Here is a 21,685-nt window from a genome sequence, read left to right on the forward strand (position 1 = left end):
GATTACTTTGTGGGGTGTGCCACTAACTTATTAGCAAAACGCAGCCTAAACCACAAACCTGAATCTCATCCTGGGACTGCCCACATAGCCCCACCCCCTCCCAACACTGCCCACAATTTTCAATTTGGCCCAGTATCTGAAGAGGAGGTTACACAAGTGCTCCTCAAACTAAAACTAAGCAGCCAATGTGGACCTGACTTACTAGAATCTAGGTTCCTACGACTTGGTGCCCCAGCCATTGCCAAACCAATTGCTTCCATAGTCAACTCTATCCTGTCTGCAGGCCATATCCCTAAGACCTGAAAAGCTGCCAGAGTTGTCCCAATCTTCAAAAGTGGGGACAAAAACACTATCTCAAACTACAGGCCAATCTCACTTCTCCCAATTCTATCCAAAGTCATGGAAAAATGTGTCCACTCCCAATTAAGCTATTACTATACCAAGACAAATTTCCCTAGCCAATTCCAATCTGGCTTTCGTCCCAAACACTCCACCGTAACTACCCTGCTAAAAGTTTGCAATGAAATCCAGTGTGGAATGGAACGGGGACAACTCACTGGTGCAGTATTCCTAGATTTTGCAAAGGCTTTTGATACAGTTGATCATGCTATCCTGCTTAACAAACTCCAGAGCTCTGGAATAGGGAAGCATGCTTTAAACTGGTTTCAGTCCTACCTATCAGGAAGATCCCAACATGTGTCCATCTCAGGCTCTAACTCCAACCCCCTGGATATCACCTGTGGTGTCCCGCAAGGCTCTGTTCTGGGGCCCCTACTCTTCTCAGTGTTCATTAATGATCTTCCCACAGCTTGTAAGGAAGCCTCAATATACATGTATGCAGATGACACAATCCTATATGCACACAGCCATAGCCTTTCTGACCTTCAACACATACTTCAGTCTGACTTTTTGAGACTCGAAAACTGGATTTCCCAAAACAAACTGTTTTTAAACACTGACAAGACTGTAACAATGGTATTTGGGACCAAGACTAAATTTTTAAAGCTTCCAGCGACTGAGCTCCAGATTAGAACCAACGCTAACACCACCCTAACCCCTGTCACTAGTTTTAAATACCTGGGCTTATGGTTTGACTCCCACTTAACATTCGGAATGCACATTGATACCCTGACAACCAAGACCTATGCCAAACTAGGGGTACTTTACAGGAACAAATCCTCCCTAAGTCTCCTGGTCAGAAAGCGTATCGCACAGCAGATGCTAATGCCAATTATTGACTATGGAGACATAGTATATGGCACGGCACCTCAAACCCCCCTTAGCAAACTTGACACCCTCTACAATTCAATGTGTCGTTTTGTTCTCCAATGCAACTACAACACACATCACTGCGAAATGCTCAAAGAACTAGGTTGGTCATCACTAGAGTCTAGGCGCAAAGTTCACATTTCCTGTCTTGCCTTTAAATTCTTTATGGGCAAGCTACCCAGCTATCTGAACAAGCTCCTCACCCCTACCACATGCAGCACCTATCACCTGAGATCAGACTCCAAAAGACTGTTCATGGTCCCAAGGCTCAACAAAGTATCCGGCCGTTCCTCCTTCTCTTACCGTGCACCCCAAAACTGGAACAACCTACCAGAGACTCTCACATCCACCACCAGTTTAAGTTCTTTCAAATCTAAGGCTGTCTCACATTTTAATCTGGTCTGTAACTGTTTCATTCGCCCATAACATATATTTTCTTTAACTGTGCATGCAATGTCTTGTATATAATGTATACCCTGTTCATTTATGTAACTGTATTTGTAACCATGTATTATTTGTTTTACTCTGTACCCAGGACATACTTGAAAACGAGAGGTAACTCTCTCAATGTATTACTTCCTGGTAAAACATTTTATAAATAAATAAAAATAGTAGAAACATACATATTTTAACACCCAGAGAAGGTATTTTGGTTTTCCAAATAGTCCTCTAGTATCAATATATTAAATACTTTGCTTAAATTTTGCCACACCTTCATCCGCAAACAATGCAGGGAGTGGTTCTATCAATGACATGGTACTTGACACACTAAAACGAATTAATTGTTACATTTCTTAAATTAAACGGGTAGGTCTGAGCTTACAGTACTCTAACCTAGTCAACCTAAGAAACATGTGTCATCAGTATGAGGCTTGAAACGGGCATATAAGAACATAATTGTAAACTAATCACTTGTCAAAGGCTGGTAATACAGTCTTCTTCATATAGAATAACCATCGTTTTCATCCCTTGACACAATGGAAGCTTCTCACATGCCTGTGTTTTGCTTTTGAAAATCTAAATGTGCAATGCTAATTAGGTTTTTGAACTCTTTAAAAAGACCATTAGCAAGGATGCTAATTGATACCTGACATTCATATTCAGCATTTTGCAGAATGTAGGTCACCAAAATGCCTATCAATTATTAACGGTTATAACTAATGACCTCATCGGTACTGAGATCTGCCATTTAGAGGTTAAATTCAGTCTGGTTTAAAGGATCAGTCCCAGGTATGTACAAACTGCACTACGGTGACATCTTTAACAAGCTAATAGTAAGAGATTTGAGGCCCTTTAAAAAAAAACGGACAAATTAAACTCAATTGTGGAAAATTTGGAAATTCTGCATTTTTATTTATCCTTGGGACTTGAATGGGGGTGAGGACTGATTGTCAGTCATGCTGGATCTACTCCAGTGATAACATAATCAGGTTTATTTGCATCTTCTGCGGAAAAATACCCGGGCGCTACCTCAATGTGAAATGTGAAAAAGATATAGGTATATTACAACCTTTTGGGGTTTATTTCCCCTTAGCTTTGTGGTGCCCTCCTGTGACTCTGACCCCAACAGGATCTATCCAGGACCCTTGATAGTAATGTCACTTACACAGCCTTGTGCAAGTGCATCAAGGTATCTTTGGTTCCTCCTTCTTCCTTCCTGTCTGGATCTCCTTCTGTTCTTATTGCAGCCATCCCTCTTTAGTTTAATGAGTATCCTCCTTGTTTATACTTCGGTCTCTTCTTGCTCTGGATCGAGATGTTTCTCACAAAAAGAATTCAGTTAGATCAACGCAATGGTTAAGCATATAAACTGTGTATACTTGAAGACAAGGTGGCTGGAAAGGGGGAGGGAGAAAATAAATGAGCAGAATGAACTGTAAATACTCACACGGGCTAGTGTAAGTGTGGTCCTATAACAGTATCTTTTCTCTCTCTTCCTCTCTGCTCCTTTCTCAGTTTTGGTGAGTTGGATTTTTGGGGTATGAAACTCCTTGCATTGCATTGATCTACAGTAACTGATTTCTTTTTGTGAGAGGAACATCTCGATCCAGAGCAAGAAGAGACCGAAGTATAAACAAGGAGGATACTCCTTAAACCAAAGAGGGACGACCGCAATAAGAACAGAAGGAGATCCAGACCGGAAGGAAGACGGAGGAACCAAAGATACCTTGATGCACAAGGCCATGTAAGTGACATTTTTCACACTATTTCACATCACCACCCCCTTACTACACCCAAGGCAGGAGATCCATTTGGGTATCGTTATACCCCATTGGACACCTAGCAGAGATCACTAATATCTTTCATTATCCCTCAACCTGTGCTACCCCTTCCTTTTCTGTGTTCCAATTATTTGACGCTTCTGCGTGTAAAATGATGAACTTGAAAGGGGGAAAAGGCAAGGTATAGATGAGGAGTCATCTGAGATCTGACTCCAAAAGACTGTTCATGGTCCCAAAGCTCAACAAAGTATCCGGCCGCTCCTCCTTCTCTTACCGTGCACCTCACCATTGGAACAGTCTACCGGAGACTCTCACATCCACCACCAGTCTAAGTTCTTTCAAAACTAAGGATGTCTCACATTTTAATCTGGTCTGTAACTGTTTCATAAGCCTATACAGGCATACCCCGCATTAACGTAGGCAATGGATCCAGAGCCTGTATGTAAAGTGAAAATGTACTTAAAGTGAAGCACTACCGTTTCCCCACTTATGGATGCATGTACTGTATTGCAATCATCATATACGTGCATAACTGATGTAAATAACGCGTTTGTAACAGGCTCTATATTCTCCCCGCTTGCGCACAGCTTCGGTACAGGTAGGGAGCTGGTATTGCTGTTCAGGACGTGCTGACAGGCGCATGCGCGAGCTGCTGTTTGCCTATTGGGCGATATGTCCTTACTCGCGAGTGTACTTAAAGTGAGTGTCCTTAAACCGGGGTATGCCTGTAATATACATCTTCTTTAACTGTGCATGCAATGTATTGTATATAATGTATACCCTGTTCATTTATGTAACTGTATTTGTAACCATGTATTTTTTGTCTTAGCTCTATGCCCAGGACATACTTGAAAACGAGAGGTAACTCTCAATGTATTACTTCCTGGTAAAACATTTTATAAATAAATAAACTACAGCAGGAACTATTTTGCTCTCTAAGCACAATACATGAGGAATACAGGGGTACAACGTGTTATAAAATGCCTGTTCTTCTCTGTTGCATTGTTTTTGATCCTAACATACTGTACTCTAGAATTCCAATAAAGCATTCCACAGTTTCAGATACTATCTTTACAGCCAGCCTTTGTGGTATAAGGCACTCAGCTGTGCTTTAGGTTCCAAAGGGTTGGGTTTCAAGGGGATAGCTGAAACATTTGCCAAATCTTATTAATTTAGAGCAGGAGTAGCCAACTCCAGTCCTCCAGAGCCACCAACTGGTCAGGTTTTAAGGATATCCCTGCTTCAGCACAGATGGCTCAGTCAACGACTGAACCACTGATTGAGCCACCTGTGCTGAAGCAGGGATAGCCCTAATACCTGGCCTGTTGGTGGCCCTTGAGGACGTGAGTTGTCCACCCCTGATTTAGAGTATGGAAGCAAGAGGCCTATTTATCTTACTCTTTAACCCTGTAATACACTTATTACCAATTCCTTACTCTGTTCTCAATCCCTATTTATGAAATCATGAAAGCAGAGCTGGGATTCCTCCTTCGTGCAGGGTTATAAATGTAGGCTGATGGCCGCACTAGTACTGCAATTAACAATACAAGTATTCCTCCTGTGTATTATTGTATGTGTGTGTGTGTGTGTGTGTGTGTGTGTGTGTGTGTGTGTGTGTGTGTGTGTGTGTGTGTGTGTGTGTGTGTGTGTGTGTGTGTGTGTGTGTGTGTGTGTGTATATATATATATATATATATATCTATATATATATATCAACAACCACTAACTAAAAAAACCTTACAAGAAACGCTAGACCTAAAATGACTAGTGCTGATGAGTGCACAAACATAATGATAACGGTGATATCAAATATAGCTGCCAAGGGGACCTCATATTCAAATTATCTCAGAAATTTGTCAAAAAATCTGATTTAAAAAATCTACTAAAAAAGGAAGGAAAATGCAATTCCCGGCGCATTATATATATATATATATATATATATATATATATATATATATATATATATATATATACACAGAGAGAGAGAGAGAGAGAGAGAGAGAGAGAGAGAGAGAGAGAGAGAGAGAGAGAGAGAGAGAGAGAGAGAGAGAGAGAACTGTGCAACTGAGGAAAGTTGCTCTCTGCAGACCGAAACGTTGGCCGAGGTGCCTGTATTTCTCTACAATACAAACAATCATTTGAAAATCATTCCTGGTGTGCTGTCTCCTATGTGCTGGACTCCAATCTGGTAATATCACTATTATTATCTTCTATGGGATTAGCATCTGGATTTCTCATATAATTGTGTGCTGGTTGTTGCTTTGTATATGTATATGTTTATGTATATGTGTGTGTCGTCATTACAGCCATGTGTGACTTATGCAAAGTTATCTACTGTATATGTAGCCATGCCTGGTTTTGGCTACCAGTCTGCCCTCCCTGACATGTAAGCCCTGGTAACAGTGCAGGCAATGTCAGTACCAATCCAGAGATTTTCTTCACAGTAAGCAGCTCTCTTTAGTGACAGGGTAGGAGGTGGGACAAGGCCGGTGTTCTGCCCAATCCTGGGCTCAGTCTTTGTACCTTCCTCCTTTTGTACGTAAGGGGCTGCACTACTACATTTAGTCAGTTGTCTCTTCCCCATTGAAAGAGACAGGTACTCACACAGAGGTATATCTGGCATTGGCACCTACTGTCCCCTCCCGTTAGGGGGAGTGAGGAGTGATACCGTACCCCTGGCTCTACTAGGGAAGAGCAACGACTGCCTTTGGTGCCCTTGGCCTGTAGAGGATGTCCAGGGAACATCCTGAGGGTGAAGCCCCAGAAATATATTCTGTATCCAGAGTATGCTGTGCAGAGATTCAATAAAATGTACCTGCTTTCAAATATACTCCTGCCTTGGTGTGCAATCTATCTGGGGGAGTGGAAGTAAGTTCTCCTGCAGGGATTGCCTCCATATCCCTGGAGCCTGCAGCAGATGGAGGTGCTGTACCAGAAGAGATAAAGACCCACAATGTACCTCAGACGCCTGTCTAGAAGTCCCCACTACCACCGGTAGACAAATCGGCATCCTGTGAGCCAACAGGTAGCCAGCACCATACACCATGTAATGGCAGAATCTCCCAGAGGGTGGGGGAAACACCGTTCCATATACTGTATAAATGACATTATAAGTTGATGGTTATAAATGTATCTCGGGATTTAAAGCATCCACACAACTGTAGGATATTGGTATTTTAACTTTTGCTGAATTCTTGTAACCAGGCTGAATGTGAACCCTATCCTAAGGTGGGGGGAATGGCTGCCAACAGTGTTATTGTCAGTGAGGGAAATGTTGCCATGATGAACCCTGTGATTATTTCGAACAGGGTGGTCCTCGGAACCCCCCAGTTCAATATAGATCAGAAAAAAAAGATATAGTTAATTTAGGGATATGACTACTTTAATATCAAACTATTAACACTCACGGACGATTTGCTATGCACTGCAGTACTGCAGGTCACGAAAACAGTGAAGCTCTAGATGTTTATAAGCAGCATTATTGTTTTCTTCTTCGCTGCAATGACAAAAGCAATTATATGGCAACATAATGATCCCTTTGGCATTCTTCACAATGCCAATTAGCAGCTGGTAACATAGCAACATATAGTGCTGTGGTACTTTTGCTTATCCTCAATGAAAGCAAAGGCAATGTAATGGCAGGTTCACATTTTAGTTAGATTAGTTGCAAGTTGAGACCATTTTTTTTATGAGACCAGCATGATAACATTACATATTAGTTTAACATATTAGCTTTCAAATCGAATAATAAAATATATTTTACAAAATACATGTAGGCGTTGCTCTTGTTACAATTCCAGATATATGGCCATATTAACAAAGCATTGCTATTTCATAATATACTTTCTGGTGCCAAGTGACACCATACAGCTATTCAAATAAATGGACTGTAAGGTGTTAATAAGCGCATCAATATGTTTTATGATACAGCACTGCTTAGTAAAATAGTTGCTGGGAGAGCAAAATGGGGAAAGAGATGATGGAGGGGAAAATAGCGGTAGGGTAGTGTGAGGAAGGATGGTGATGAACTGTAAGTGGTGAACAGTGATTTTAGAGGTATGTGAAAGGGGGTGAAGTGAGTACTTGGGTGCCCGGAGGAAGGGCTGCTGCATATCCCCTGCTGGCCCTACCAAAGGACATTCTCTCTTTGATTTAGGCAAATCATGTACAAACTATACATTTGGCTAAAAGCAGACTAGCCACATTTCGAAGGTGCAAAGAATTAGACATGTCTGGGTAAAAGGAGTTAATCAGTGGTTTGTATCTCGCGATCCATGAAGGCTCCAATATTGAGCAAATCTGGTCCAAGAGAAGCTCCTGGTTTAGGTACAGTATTTTAAAAAGAAAACTTGTCAGCAAGTCAAACAGTAACTGTGACTTTTGAGGTCTTTATTTTGAACAGTTGGAGAAAACATGGGGTGAGAAAATGCTTTTTATTAAATAATTGCCTTTCTCCCCCACTGTTGGGTCTGTCGTGTTGGACCACCGCACTCCTATAATAGAAGAGTTTGCTGATCAATGATCAGCCCCTTATTAGCTGTAATATATTCTCATTCATCTGGCTAATTTATTCTTTATTATATGCGTTTATGGCTCACACTGTTGTGTCCTGATCAGACACTCAGTGAGCCATTCCAAACTGACTGCGCATGAGTGGTATGGGGATTTGAGACTCCCCCTTCCACTTTTTAATATTGGTAAACACTAAACAATGACTTAAGTGACTATTAACTTAAATCATACCAATTACTCTTTTAAATATACCAAAGTACAGGTACTCTGGTCTGGAGTCACCATCTGGTGCCTTTTGTAGCACTATACCCCCTCCAACATGTTTATTAGTTGAATATACTTAGAAGGAGATTTGAACCCTAAAAAGATTATTTACCTATGTTTATCACACTCGTGATTTATGTATTTTGGTTCCTCACCATTAGTATTCGTCGTGTTCATGTTCTATACCCCATTTATTTGAATTATTCACCATTAAAACTATATTTTTAATAGTAGCTACCATTACATTTCAATATCTGAGTGCTCTATCTCTGGGTTCTTTTTCTCTTTCTGCATTCATCAAAGGAGTTAAGTAATTTTCAGCCATAAGGTTTTGAAACGCATCCTAATACATAACACTATGGTAGAAAAGTGTTTTATCTCCAACCCTACAATTACTTCGCTAGCGCTGATTAATGCAGATTTCTATGAGTTATAGGTTGTTTGAAACACTAGCGCTGTTTAACGCTGTTAATGCATTGTTTCTGCAGTTCAGATGAATATCCTTACCTATTTATGAATTTGTTTTTGTGAATAGATTGTAAGGTCTCAGGAGCCGGGTCCTTATTACCTTCTGTATCTGTTCGCGCTTCTCTGTATGTCATTCAGTTTATGTAATTGATATCACTCACTGTACTGCGCTCTGGAATATGTTGGCACTTTACAAACAAAGGATAATAGTAATCATTTCTTAATGACACATTTTAATACCGCTATAGCGACCTTTAGTGAACCTCACCCAAGGAATCTACATTTCTCCAGAATCAATGTGGCTACTACAGCTTTGAACTTTGCAATAAAAGACGGGTGAGATGATCAGCTTGGATAAAACACATGCTCTGTTCTTTTCACTATGTGTTATACACAATTGCTGTAAAATAACATTTGCCATGAGCACAAGCACAATCTGTAACTAATCCTCAGATCACTGCAGAAAGAATACAACATGTCTAACAACTGTTGCGAACATGTACTGTATATAGAGAGATCCCCTTGTAAATACGTGTCTTCCAATAAATATAGCTTACCTGGATAGATCTGACATTTGACGCAGGCTGTTTAGACATTTTAATGGAGAGGATCTTATTCCTGCAAACAGAGTAAAAAAAAAATCCGGTTATATGCTTCTATTTAATGTTCATTCATTTCATCAGCAAGGATACACTTTCAGTCTCAGTTTCAGAGTTTGTTTCGCTACTCCCTCCAATTGTATGGAAAAGCTGGAACACCTGAGCTTCCTTGTTTAATAATTCACTATCAGAAATGATTCCACGCATGTATACTACAGGGCCAAATACGTGAGGGATCATAGAAATGCAAAGAAGCTGTCAGGGACCACTTTCTCTTATCACAGAGAAGTTTGTGTATCTTTTTTAAAAACCATGCTACAGCATGCAAGTTCGCCTTTCTCCACCAGAGTTAGCTACAACAAACCTTACAAAAGAGAGTGAGAGACCACCCACAAACAAACCTTTATACCACACGTGGAGAGACGTATGTGCACTAAAGGCAAGATATCTGAGATATCTGGGAATATGCTCATTTAAATAATTTTCATAACTAAATTAGTATATAACCCAGGTGTCCCCACCCGCTCCCTCTTCCCCCTCATATTTACAGTAGAGCCATCTCTCTTTCATCACATTTTGAAAGACCTCACCAGTTTCTGTTCAATTTATATTTCTCCTGCTATTAGGGAAATAATGTAATGTCAATTTCTTAATCGTATAAATAAGGGTAAAACACCCTTGCGTTAATTCCACCATGCAGTAGGTTGCCAAACAGTTGCAGTCAATGAGACATCACACAGTGCTATCATTATTCTGGTGCTGAATGTGCAAATGTTTCCACTTTTGGGAGACATCAGACATCAGTAAAAGAGAGATCGGTCTTTAGGGAAGGATACACACAAGCAAAGTGCTCCTTAAAAAATGTATATTTGTCCTTAGAATACATTATTACAAGCATTTATAAAACATTATTTACTAATGAGGAAATGGATAAGCATTATTTCCATATGGGAAATGTAATAATTGTAAGCATAATGGTACAACATAAAGGATGGAAAGAATAATTGCACAGAACTTGAAATACTTAATTGAAAAGTGTCAATAACAAACAAAAAAATAGACCATCTGACATTGATGGCAATATTTACTAAGAAGTGCTACTCAATAAAACAACTTAAATGCTGGGAGACACCTTACCAACCAATACAAGAGTAGGATATATTTACCAAGTTATGCCGTAAGACACACCGTAAAGGACCATATGTATTAGACTATACTGGACGGTGTCTTGTGCATTAGCCTAGCTTAGTAAATATATGGCCTTAAACTTTTAAAGTCAGATTGACAATGCAAAAGAAAGTCAACGGGATGAGAGTGTTGAATGTGATGTTAAAACATTTAAAGCAGCAATGCTTGTTCTCAAATCCTAGGGTCCATGATGACTTGTCTGGGAGAAACAATATTTTTTCTATTGGTTGTATTAGGCTGACCCCAGTGGCCATATTGCTTTTCCCGGACAAGAATTACTGTAAGGAAATGTCTAAATGTAAGTAACGGGGTCCACGTATCTTTAGCTCTGATGTACCTGTAGCCTTTGTTTCAAATAAAGTAAAACAGTATTTGTATATATATACCAAATAAACAGTACTTCTTTTTTCTTTTTTTATAATTTCTATTTGAGATGAGTTTGTTGAAGGTTAAAACATTTTTATTTAAAACTAAAAAAAAATTTTTTTAAAAACAGCCCATGGCAATTGCATGTTACAAGAGATAAATGATTTCCTCTCCCTTGTCATGGCTTTCCCTCTGTAGCTGGTAGGCTACAAGTAAAGGGTTCACTTGATGAACATACATTGTCTTTTTTAGGGTCCTCATAAAAAGAAACACTTGTCCAATTGATGCAAACCCTAAAACCTCAGGAACCCAGAGCTTAGGTTACTGTATTGTAGATCTACACAATACGGCGGACAATGGTAGCTGTGACGTTATTGAGAAATTACATTACACATTTCTATTGGGGACATACACACACACACACACACACACACACACATATAAATATATATATATATATATATATATATATATATATATATATATATATATACACATAAAGCAGAAAATAGCCGTGTTAGTCCAGTTGCTTGACCTGAAGAAGAGAGAATAACTCTCGAAAGCTTGTCCTATGACATAAATTGTGAGTCCAATAAAAAAGGTATCACCGAATACTGGAGAACTCATTTATTCTGCACTATATACACATATATATAGTGTGTGTATATGTATGTATATATATATATATATATATATATATATATATATATATATATATATATATATATATATATATATATGATGTATATATGTATATTACCAGATGATGGTCCAGTAAGGAGAGACAGCACACATGGGTAGAAATGTAAAAGTGTATTAAAACACAAAAACCTTTTTGTGTTTTAATACACTTTTGCATTTCTACCCGTGTGTGCTGTCTCTCCTTACTGGACCATCATCTGGTAATATACATCTTTTATGATCTTTTATGGGACAAGCATCTGGATTTCCTAATGTCTATGTGTGTGCCAGCTGTGAATAGATTTATTTATATATATGGTTATGCACTAAGCAGTGATAAGTGCTTTTAAGTGAGATAAAAAGCCATTATAGCGTGATACTGCCTGCTGCGAGATTCACAAAGCAGTGATAAGTCTTTTAAGTGAGATAAATGCCTTTATAGCGTGATACTGCCTTCTGTGAGATTCACAAAGCAGTGATAAGTGCTTTTAAGTAGCCATTATAGCACGATACTGCACTGTTATCACTGCTTTGTGAATCTCACAGCAGGCAGTATCACGCTATAAAGGCAGTTATCTCACTTAAAAGCACTTATCACTGCTTTGTGCATAGCACCCAGAAAACCCACTTATCACTGCTTAGTGCATAACCCCCAGAGTGTGTGTATATGTATATATATATATGTGTGTGTGTGTATTTATTATTATATTTTACTTCTCCCGTCACAATAACCCACATATCTCAAGAATACAGATGCACTTCCAATACACACAGTTATTATTCATTTTAAGCACATCAGCCCTAAAGAGTAAGTAAAAGCAAGAACAGAGTCAATATAGAATACAATAATATAAGTGGTTCATTCAATGGAATAAGGGGGAGATTGCCACAGAGAAAGGAGTGAGAAATCCCCAATAAATCAGTCCAGGGCATATTGGGAGTTCTCTTATGGTTGTCACACCCTACAACATACTGTAGTTACATAGTAGATGAGGTTGAAAAAGACATGTTCAACCTATATTGCCAAAAGTTCCATTTAGCTTGCTTGTGGGTTGCTCCATAAAATCAACTTCCCTCAGTTTAGAAAAATTGGAGATATAGCACACAGCCAAGAGAGTGGGTCAAAGGATAATATAAAAATTATTTCTTTAATGAGTCCATTAAAAAATGGAGGTGTAACTGACCTCCTACGCGTTTCGTGCGCGTTGCACTTTATCAATAATATCAAAGTTGATAAAGTACAACGCGCACGAAATGCGTAGGTGGTCTGTTACACCTCCATTTTTCAATGGACTCATTAAAGAAATATTTTTTTATATTATGCTTTGCCCCACTCTTTTGGCTGTGTGCTATATCTCCAATTTTATCTACTTTGATTCAACTACTAACAGCACGCCTAACTAGAGGCACAGGACAGAGGTACAACATAAATGTGAGTATACTGTATTTATTTAATTTCAACCAAGGTTATAATAGTGGTCCTGAGACTATCCTAATGAGGTTTTGAGGAGTGTGTTTCAGCCGTCGCAGTCTTATCCTTCAGGGTTACTTTGTCTCTTTTTAGGACCTCATACCATCTGAGAGTCATATTGGTTAACTCTACATGTATACCACTAGCCTCATACCCTGTACCTCTGTTTACGTGCAATTTTGAATACTTCTATAAATTTTATGGATCCACGCTTGAGCGCTTATACCACTAAAACCTTTTCCTCAGTTTATGCTGGATCGTAGCAATGGGAGGAGACTCTTCCTGCTTTCAGTATTACGCAATAGTACATCTAATAGCCAATAATACATGTGAAGTCAATATTTCGGACTGTTAGGGAATTCCATGGGCTTGTTTATTCAGTAGTGCAGTGAACGGGTCCTTTGGTATTACAAAACCAGTTAATTCTTTAATAATATCAAAACTCTGAGACGAAGTTTTAAAAATTTGGGGGCAAACCCACCAAATATTGAACGTTGGGTAAACCTCCACGCATCCTCTCCAACATATGTTGGTGGAAATCTGAAAACATTTGATGGCGTCTATCTGGGACTATGTACCAATGAAAAAGAACTTTATACCCATTTTTCTTTGTTTGTGCATATCAAGCTTTGCGGTGTCGGTGGAGATCCATTTCTCCAGTGACAAACTCATAACCAACTCTCTCTCCAAATTAAACACATACAGTATGAAAGTTTTGTGTTTGCAGGTACATGTACTGGAGGAGATGCTGCGGTTTGTATAGGAAGAATCCAGACCTCATTTCTCAAAACAGACAGTCTTGACTAATTTCCAACTGGCAGGTTGAAAGTGTGAGTGTCCTAATTGGCGAAATCGATAGAATCTAAATCAGAGTGACCATATATTATTTGTATATCTGAAAATTATTTTAGCACACCTGACTCAAATAGGTGTGCTAATCTCATGATTCCAGGTCCTTGTCATGTTTTAAGGTTCGTACTATTACATCAAGCTGGAAAGTGCAGGTCAAAGAGTAATGGTTAAAGTGGGAAGGGACATTGTGTCAAGCTAGCCTTAATTGCCCATCTGTCCCAGTAGAAGAGGGAGCAAGGAAAATCTTTTAGGATTTTAAAACTTTATTTCTAGTTTCATCTGTCAAAGGCCTTCTCGACATCTGGGACTTTATTGGACAGTGCAAAGTGTACAAGGTTAATATTTCTTCTGTTTACTGTTTGCCGTCTAGGTACAAACCCCACCTGGTCAGGGTGAATCAGTGAAGGAATAATTTCCCCCAACCTGGTTGCCAGAATCTTAGCATATAATTGTATGTCTATGTTAAACAAAGATATACAGTAGGTCTGTAATCTTTCCCTCTTTTGGGAGAGTGACTATGGCTGCTTGCAACATCTCAGAAGGGGAGCTTTGCAAGAGACATACATCTATTAAACACTAGAACAAGGTGCAGGAACAGAATGTCCACAAAGTCTTATAATATTTATTGGAGAAGTCATCTGGGTCATTTGACTTAGTAGTTGTATAATATTTTATAACGGACGTTTCCTCCAACGTTTATAAGGGCACCTCATTTTATTTGTTCCATTTCATTGGCTTTTGGAATATAAATATTACTCAAGAATACATCGATAAGACCCGGTCGTGCGGGATTATCATTAAGATTGTTATTTAAGTTATATAGTTTAGAGTAGAATTCCGCAAAAAAAGTTTTTAACTTTACACGGATTGTATGCTATGTCATTGTTTTGGTTTCTAATTTATGTTGTTCTATTGTTATTTTTATTTTTTTCCTGAGCTTGTTTGCCAGAAGTTTGTTTACTTTTGTACCTTTGGTATAGAATTTTTTTCTGTCCAATTTAGTGACCCTTCCACTCTTTCCAAGAAAAGATGGGGACGGGATGTGGCCTGTCTACAAGAAACTAATAACATTTGGGAGACTTGTTTTTGAAAATGAGTTTCTTGTAGACAGGCCACATCCCCTCGTGCCTTCCTAAATTATGTCATAGCCTTTTTTTCAAAGGAGAGTTCAGCCCTTTTACATTGAGAAATTATTTTGAACATGAAATTACTGTGATATGAGAATTATAAAAGATACATTGTATACGTGTCCCATGAGATGATGTGCATTAATGTTTTCATAAACAAAATACAAACCGGCGCCTACAATTGTCCAATAATAGTCTATTTGGGGATCCAATTGGACCGGGACACACAGCTTCACTTCCAGTCTTGTGCTTCCAAAGTTGTGACCACGACCGGATGAAGCGTTATATGTGGAATCAAGCAGAAAGATATATAATAGTGCAATCTGATAACAAGAGGGACATACAGTACAAACACTAAACAAACAACAGATAAAACATAGTGCAACCTGCTACTATGGGGACATACAGTACAAACACTAGACAAACAACAGAGACAAATACAGGCTGTATTTGTCTCTGTTTGTCTAGTTTTTGTACTGTATGTCCCCATAGTAGCAGGTTGCACTATGTTTTATCTGTTGTTTGTTTAGTGTTTGTACTGTATGTCCCTCTTGTTATCAGATTGCACTATGATATATCTTTCTGCTTGATTCCACATATCACGCTTCATCTGGTCGTGGTCACAACTTTGGAAGCACAAGACTGGAAGTGGATCTGTGTGTCCCGGTCCAATTGGATTTCCAAATAGACTATCATTGGACAATTTTAGGCGCCGGTTTGTATTTTGTTTTTGGTATTTATGACTGACTTTGTTTTTGGGTCAGTATCTTTCAGCAGCCTTGCCTTATTATTTTAAGGTATTCAAGTGTTTATATTTCACACCAACAAGTATTGTTCAGTTCTTAGCGCTTTTATCACCATTTCTGTTTTTTATTTTTTTTATTAATGTTTTCATAGCCTGTATTAAGGGAAAAAGAGAGAAGGGGTACATTATGGGCTTTACCCAAACTGGAAAAGAGGAAAGCAAAAAACTAGGAAAACTCAGTATCCCAAGTAGTATTACTTTGTTAAAAATGAGGGACAAAAAAAGTAATGAAAAAGGAGAACATTTATGTGGGAGGAAGATCACGCACACGGCCGGAAAGCTGACGCCCGCTGCAGCGGGTACGGCAAGAAAAGGTATCGTGAGAAAACTTATGGCTTGGCTCAAGTCCAAGCAATCAGAGGAAGTAGTGGTTATCACTGCAACAATTCACCTCCAATAGTAACTAAGAAGCGATGTTATAAATAATATAATGTTAAAGAACTAATACATAAAAATAAATTTTTTTAAAAAGACAGTTCTGTTATATACATCACCGGCATGTCCAATCAGGGCTAGGGAGGGTTGCCAACAGCATAAAACATGTCTTGATCTGGCCATGTCAAAGACCATGTCCTGTCAGTATAGCTGTGTGTATATGCCTGACAGTCAATTAACAATTTCCCCCACCCCCCTTATTTTTGGCGTTTAGCTATGCAGTGGGGGCATGGCACTATATCTGTATACTATATGGCAGGAAGAAAAAACCCTCACTTTTTTTTTCTTTTTCTTTTATCTCATTTGCCATTAAATAACTGTTTATAATTACAGTATGAACCAAGGGATCACTAATAATGCTTATGAATTTGACAGTGTTTACCATCGGAATTGCAGATTGTATATACCACTGAAGCTTATTAAGTGTTCTTTTAATGTCTGGTTTCAGTGCTCCCTTTTAAAAAAAAATTATTTTTTTTAACAAGCAACAGGTAAATAATACAGAAGAACAGTGGAACACAGGAAACACCTTGCCTGTTACACAGCGCCTGTAGCGGTGTCCTCAAGAACAATCAAACATACATTTGCAAGGGTTCAGGTAGGTCTCCGTGTGTGTGGGCACACCTTGCTCCACTCAGCCTTGAGCTTTGGTGACTGCCACCTTGGGCCACGGAGCTCGGAGAGGAGACCCCATGTATTCAGCATACAGCGGCCATCTTCTAGGTCCCAGACAACAGATTAAATGCCATTTTTTATTATGATTAATTTAAAAGGGAAACTCCAATGGTATTAAATATAGTGTTTCCAATTGATACCAGTAATAGGTTTTACATTTCTCATTTTGTCCCATCACTAACTCAGGGAAAATAAGGCGCTCCCTATATTCCTCTGGCAACACTGACGGTCTCATCTGCAAGGAGTGATCCCCACTGACTTCCGTCTCCAATCAACTGCATTCACGCCACTAAAGAAGTTTCACTTCAAAAAGGGTAATAGGTTTGGGAGGATGTTTTGAGAGCTGCCTTGTACTGTAAGCATTCTTGATTTGTATTAGCTGCAAAACGTTAACAATTGACAGTGGTTCAAACAGTTATAATTAGTGTTTGACCGGGTCCTCATTTATAAAAAAAAAACGGGTAATGGGTACCCGGCCAAAATTAAAGGTTCTACCCGGTCGGGTACAGGGTTTCCTGGTTTGGCACTTACCTGCAGGGTGGCGGCGACATCTAAGACCAGCAGCAGTCTGTGGCGATGGACAGCCGTCTGTCCAATAGGAACGCTCCATCTCCTGCTCCGGTCACGTGGTTCCCCGGCGGCTCACACACACTGTTTACCTGCTCCGGTACAGTGGAAGTGAATCCTGCAGCTCCCCGCCGGCTGAAGACACCTCCGATGCTGCCACCGCCACAGGACTGGTGCTGCTGGTCCTAGATGTCTTTGGAAAGGTAAGTAATAAGATTATTTCCAGCTGCCCTGACATTACCCGACGCCGGGGATTACCCGGCGCCGAGCCCACTTCTCAGTTGCCGGGTCCGGGTAATGTCCGGGTAGCTGGAAATGTGCCGGGTAACGCCGGGTACTGTGTAATTCCGGGTACTCGGTACACCACTAGTTATAATGTAGTATGTGCTTCAAGTAACTTCTTTCATAATGTGACAGGGTGAAGTCAACCCCTATCAGTTATGCCTGGGAGACATACGTCTGAGTGCTTCATCGAGTTAACCTCCGGTTAACTCCGGAGGAGAAGCTGGGTAATCAGGATGTAAGCAGACACCTGATAACCTGCAGGGCATGTAAGGATGTTGTTACTGGTAGTAGCTGGCTGCCTCAGACCACAGAACTCTTCTATGTGAGCTGAAGCCAGATTGATTCCCATTTAACTCTTTCAACCAAAGTAAGAATTGTTAATTTGTTTTCTTGACTGCTTAATATACATTTACAGTTTGGTAAATGGTTTAGCCAGCCAGCCTGATAGATAGATAGGCCTGGAGTGTTAGTCAGTTCTCCCAATGTGGAGCAGGTTTTGTTTTGTCATGTTTTGGTGATTAAAGGGACAGTGTGCCCACATGTTATGTTATGCTGTGGAGAAAATAAAGCCACTCAACGTTTTCATTAACATGAAACTACCCGTGTGGACTATTCCTTGACTTCGGCTACAGGCCATCCTACCACAGGTGGTGTCAGAAGTGGGGTAAAGATGGCCCCTGTATCCGAAGGGCCACACAGTAAAATTAAAAAAAAAAAAAAAACAGCTCCAGCTAGCAGAAGCTGAGCAATAGGCCCTGCGAGAGGAGAGGCAGGCCCAGCAAACAGAATGGCTGATTAAACAGCAAGCAGAAAACCAGGCCCTGCAAACAGAAAATCTCCTCCAAATGCTGGCCACAGGCCCAGCCCCAGTCAGACCGGAAATTCCAAATAACCCACTGGTAGTGCTGTCTAAAATGAAGCCAACCGAAGACCCAGAGGCATTTCTCCTCACTTTTGAAAGGGTAGCCACGGCCCACGGCTGGACAGTTGATCACTGGGTAATGACTCTGGCTCCACTCCTCATAGGAGAAGCTCAGGCAGCCTACCAGGCTCTTCCGGCAGACGAGGCCATGGACTACCTGCAACTAAAGGCTGCTATTCTGGATCGCCTAGGCCTCACTCCAGAGACCTACCGACTGTGGTTCCGGACAGTCAAATATACAAACAGAGACAGACCCCGGGTCGTAGCCCACCCCTTAGTTGACTTATGTACCAGGTGGGTACAACCGGAGAAGCATACCAAGGCAGAGATCCTTGAACAGTTTGTGCTTGAGCAGTTAATACAAATACTTCCCCCCTCCTGGGTAAAAAGACACGTGCATTTTCTCTGAATTCAGCTGTCCGCTTGGTGGAAAACTTCCTTGGTGACGACACCCAACAGGATAGCTGGGATCGGTCCGTGCAAACACCAGTTGCTTCCGGTGATGCCAGAGGCAGGAGAGCAGACAATCGAGGGGTCTACAACCTGCCAGCTCGGGAGGTCCAGTCATCCCGGTCGGAAAACCCTTTCCCATCTTGGAGGGGTCCTGGTACAAACTCCTGCAGAGGCGCCCGTCCCGGACCTGAGACAATTGGATCACCACAGGGAGGACGATATCCCCCGAGAGCCTGGACTCCCGGCTCCCATCCGATGGAGAGGTTTCCACCACCAAACAGAAGGGAGGACCCCGTCCCACAGTGGAGAGGGCCAAACGCCGAACCCCGGTGAGAGCTTCCGCTGACGATCGAGGTTGCGGACTCCGGAGATGATGATATGGAATGTTCCTATGGCAGAGCCACTGCCACTGCTTCTCTCCGAAGGGACCACGATCCGTGGTTGGTCCCGGCATCTCTGGGGGGGAAAACTGTAACAGCCCTGGTGGACTCGGGATCTGGAAAAACCCTGATCCTCGAGGACCTCATTACCAACCACCGACTATCTTATAACGCTCCATGGAATATCGAATGTATCCATGGTGATACCAAGAAATACCCGACGGCGACCATCCTCCTCCGCATCAATGATCAGGAGGCTAGCCTGCTAGTAGGAGTTTCTCCGTGGGTACCTGCTCAGGTTCTACTTGGCCGAGACTGGCCCCACTTCGGAACATTTTTGGCCCCTACTCCTACAGGGCCTACTCCCCCGGTTCCAGAGAAGCCCAGGGACTTGTTCCCTTTTTCCCCAGAGATCTTTCCCCATAGACACCGTGTACCAAAGACACATAAACAGAGACGTTCGGAAAAAGAGGACTGGTTAAGAAAGGCTGGGACTCTGGGTAATGTTGTCAGCCCAAAAGACTGCAAGTCATGGCAGGAGATGACCAGGGTGGAGAACAGATAGATACGGGAATTTTGGGAGACCTGGATCTTCCTGACTTCTGTCAGAGGCAGGAGGAAGACCCAGCTCTGGCTAGACAATATGAGAAGGTGGTACGGGTCAACGACAAGATAATGGATGAACACGGTGTAAGAGTGTTTCCACATTATGAACTATTGAATGAAATATCGTGTGAATAAGGTTTACACAAACAGGGGAGGTCATTCGACAGATGCTAGTCCCTAAAGGTTTGATTAAAACTGTGTTTACCCTAGCCCATACTCTCCCATGGGGTGGTCATTTGGGCAGAGGTAAGACCACGGACCGCATCTCGTCCCAGTTTTACTGGCCAGGCATACATGGTGACATTATGAAACTATGTGAGACATGTCCTGAATGCCAGTTAACTAGCCAAAAAAGACATAAGCCGGCTCCCTTGGTTCCTCTGCCCTTGGTAGCAGTCCCATTCAAGAGGATTGGGGTAGATCTGGTAGGACCTTTAGAACCCTCTGCGAAGGGACATAAGTTCATACTCGTTGTCGTAGATTATGCCACCAGATATCCTGAGGCCTTCCCTCTGAGATCAGCCACTGCTAAACAGGTTGCTCACAGGCTGTTAGAGCTGTTCTCTAGGGTAGGACTTCCCCAAGTAATGTTAACTGACCAGGGAACAAATTTCATGGCGAAGTTAATGCAGGATGTCCTGACGTTATTGGAGGTTAAATCCGTCCGGACCTCAGTCTACCATCCTCAGACTGATGGATTGGTAGAGAGGTTTAACCGTACTTTAAAAACCATGCTTAGGAAGTTTGTGGATACTGACAAGCGAGCTTGGGATGAACTTCTCTCTTTCCTGTTGTTTGCGGTACGAGAAGTTCCCTAATCATCCACAGGCTTCTCCCCGTTTGAGCTCCTATATGGACGCCAACCTCTGGGTATTCTCGACCTACTGAAGTAATCCTGGGAGGAGGAGCCCTGCCCCTCCAAGAATACCCTTCAGTATGTCATAGACCTTAGAAACCGCCTAGACATGATAGGTCGGTTTGCTAAGGAAAATCTCAAATCTGCTCAAGAACGTCAAGAGAGGCAGTACAACCAAAATGCCCGCTTGAGGGTCTTCCAACCTGGGGACCAAATGATGCTACTTCTACCGACATCAGAGAGTAAACACCTTGCGAAGTGGCAGGGTCCTTTCCAAGTTCTCCGCCGCACTGGGGAGGTGAACTATGAGATCTCTCAACCAGGGTCCAGGAAGGGTAAACAAAACTACCACGTAAACCTCCTGAAACCCTGGAAAACGATGATATCGCTGTTCATCCACCCTCGGGAAGGAAAGACGGATTTGGGTCCACAGCCTCCGAAGGGTAGTACGTACAATGACCATCAGGTTCCCATGGGAGGGCAGTTAACAACGGAACAAAGGTCAGACCTACTAGAATTATGTGACCAGTTCCCAGATGTTTTCTCTGAGCTGCCAGGGCAGACTGATTTAATGTCCCATAGGATTGAGACAGAACCTGGCGTAAAAGTACGATATAGAGGGCCAAAAAGACCTGGTAGAGAGGGAGATTGTAGACATGTTGGAGTTGGGCGTGATCGAGGAG

General features: G+C 41.2%; 1 protein-coding gene across 1 annotated transcript in view; it reads right to left on the reverse strand.

Moving 5' to 3' along the window:
* The window catches only part of SMPX (small muscle protein X-linked), a 74,504-nt gene that overhangs the window by 39,280 nt on the left and 13,539 nt on the right, over positions 1–21,685 (reverse strand). The window contains exon 2 of the mRNA XM_075589351.1: positions 9,292–9,352. Coding sequence (XP_075445466.1) covers positions 9,292–9,330 — 39 coding nt within the window. The 5' untranslated portion in view covers positions 9,331–9,352. The remainder of the gene's footprint in view (positions 1–9,291; positions 9,353–21,685) is intronic.

This window comes from Ascaphus truei, chromosome 3 (genome assembly GCF_040206685.1).
Source record: "Ascaphus truei isolate aAscTru1 chromosome 3, aAscTru1.hap1, whole genome shotgun sequence".
NCBI classification, from domain to species: domain Eukaryota; kingdom Metazoa; phylum Chordata; class Amphibia; order Anura; family Ascaphidae; genus Ascaphus; species Ascaphus truei.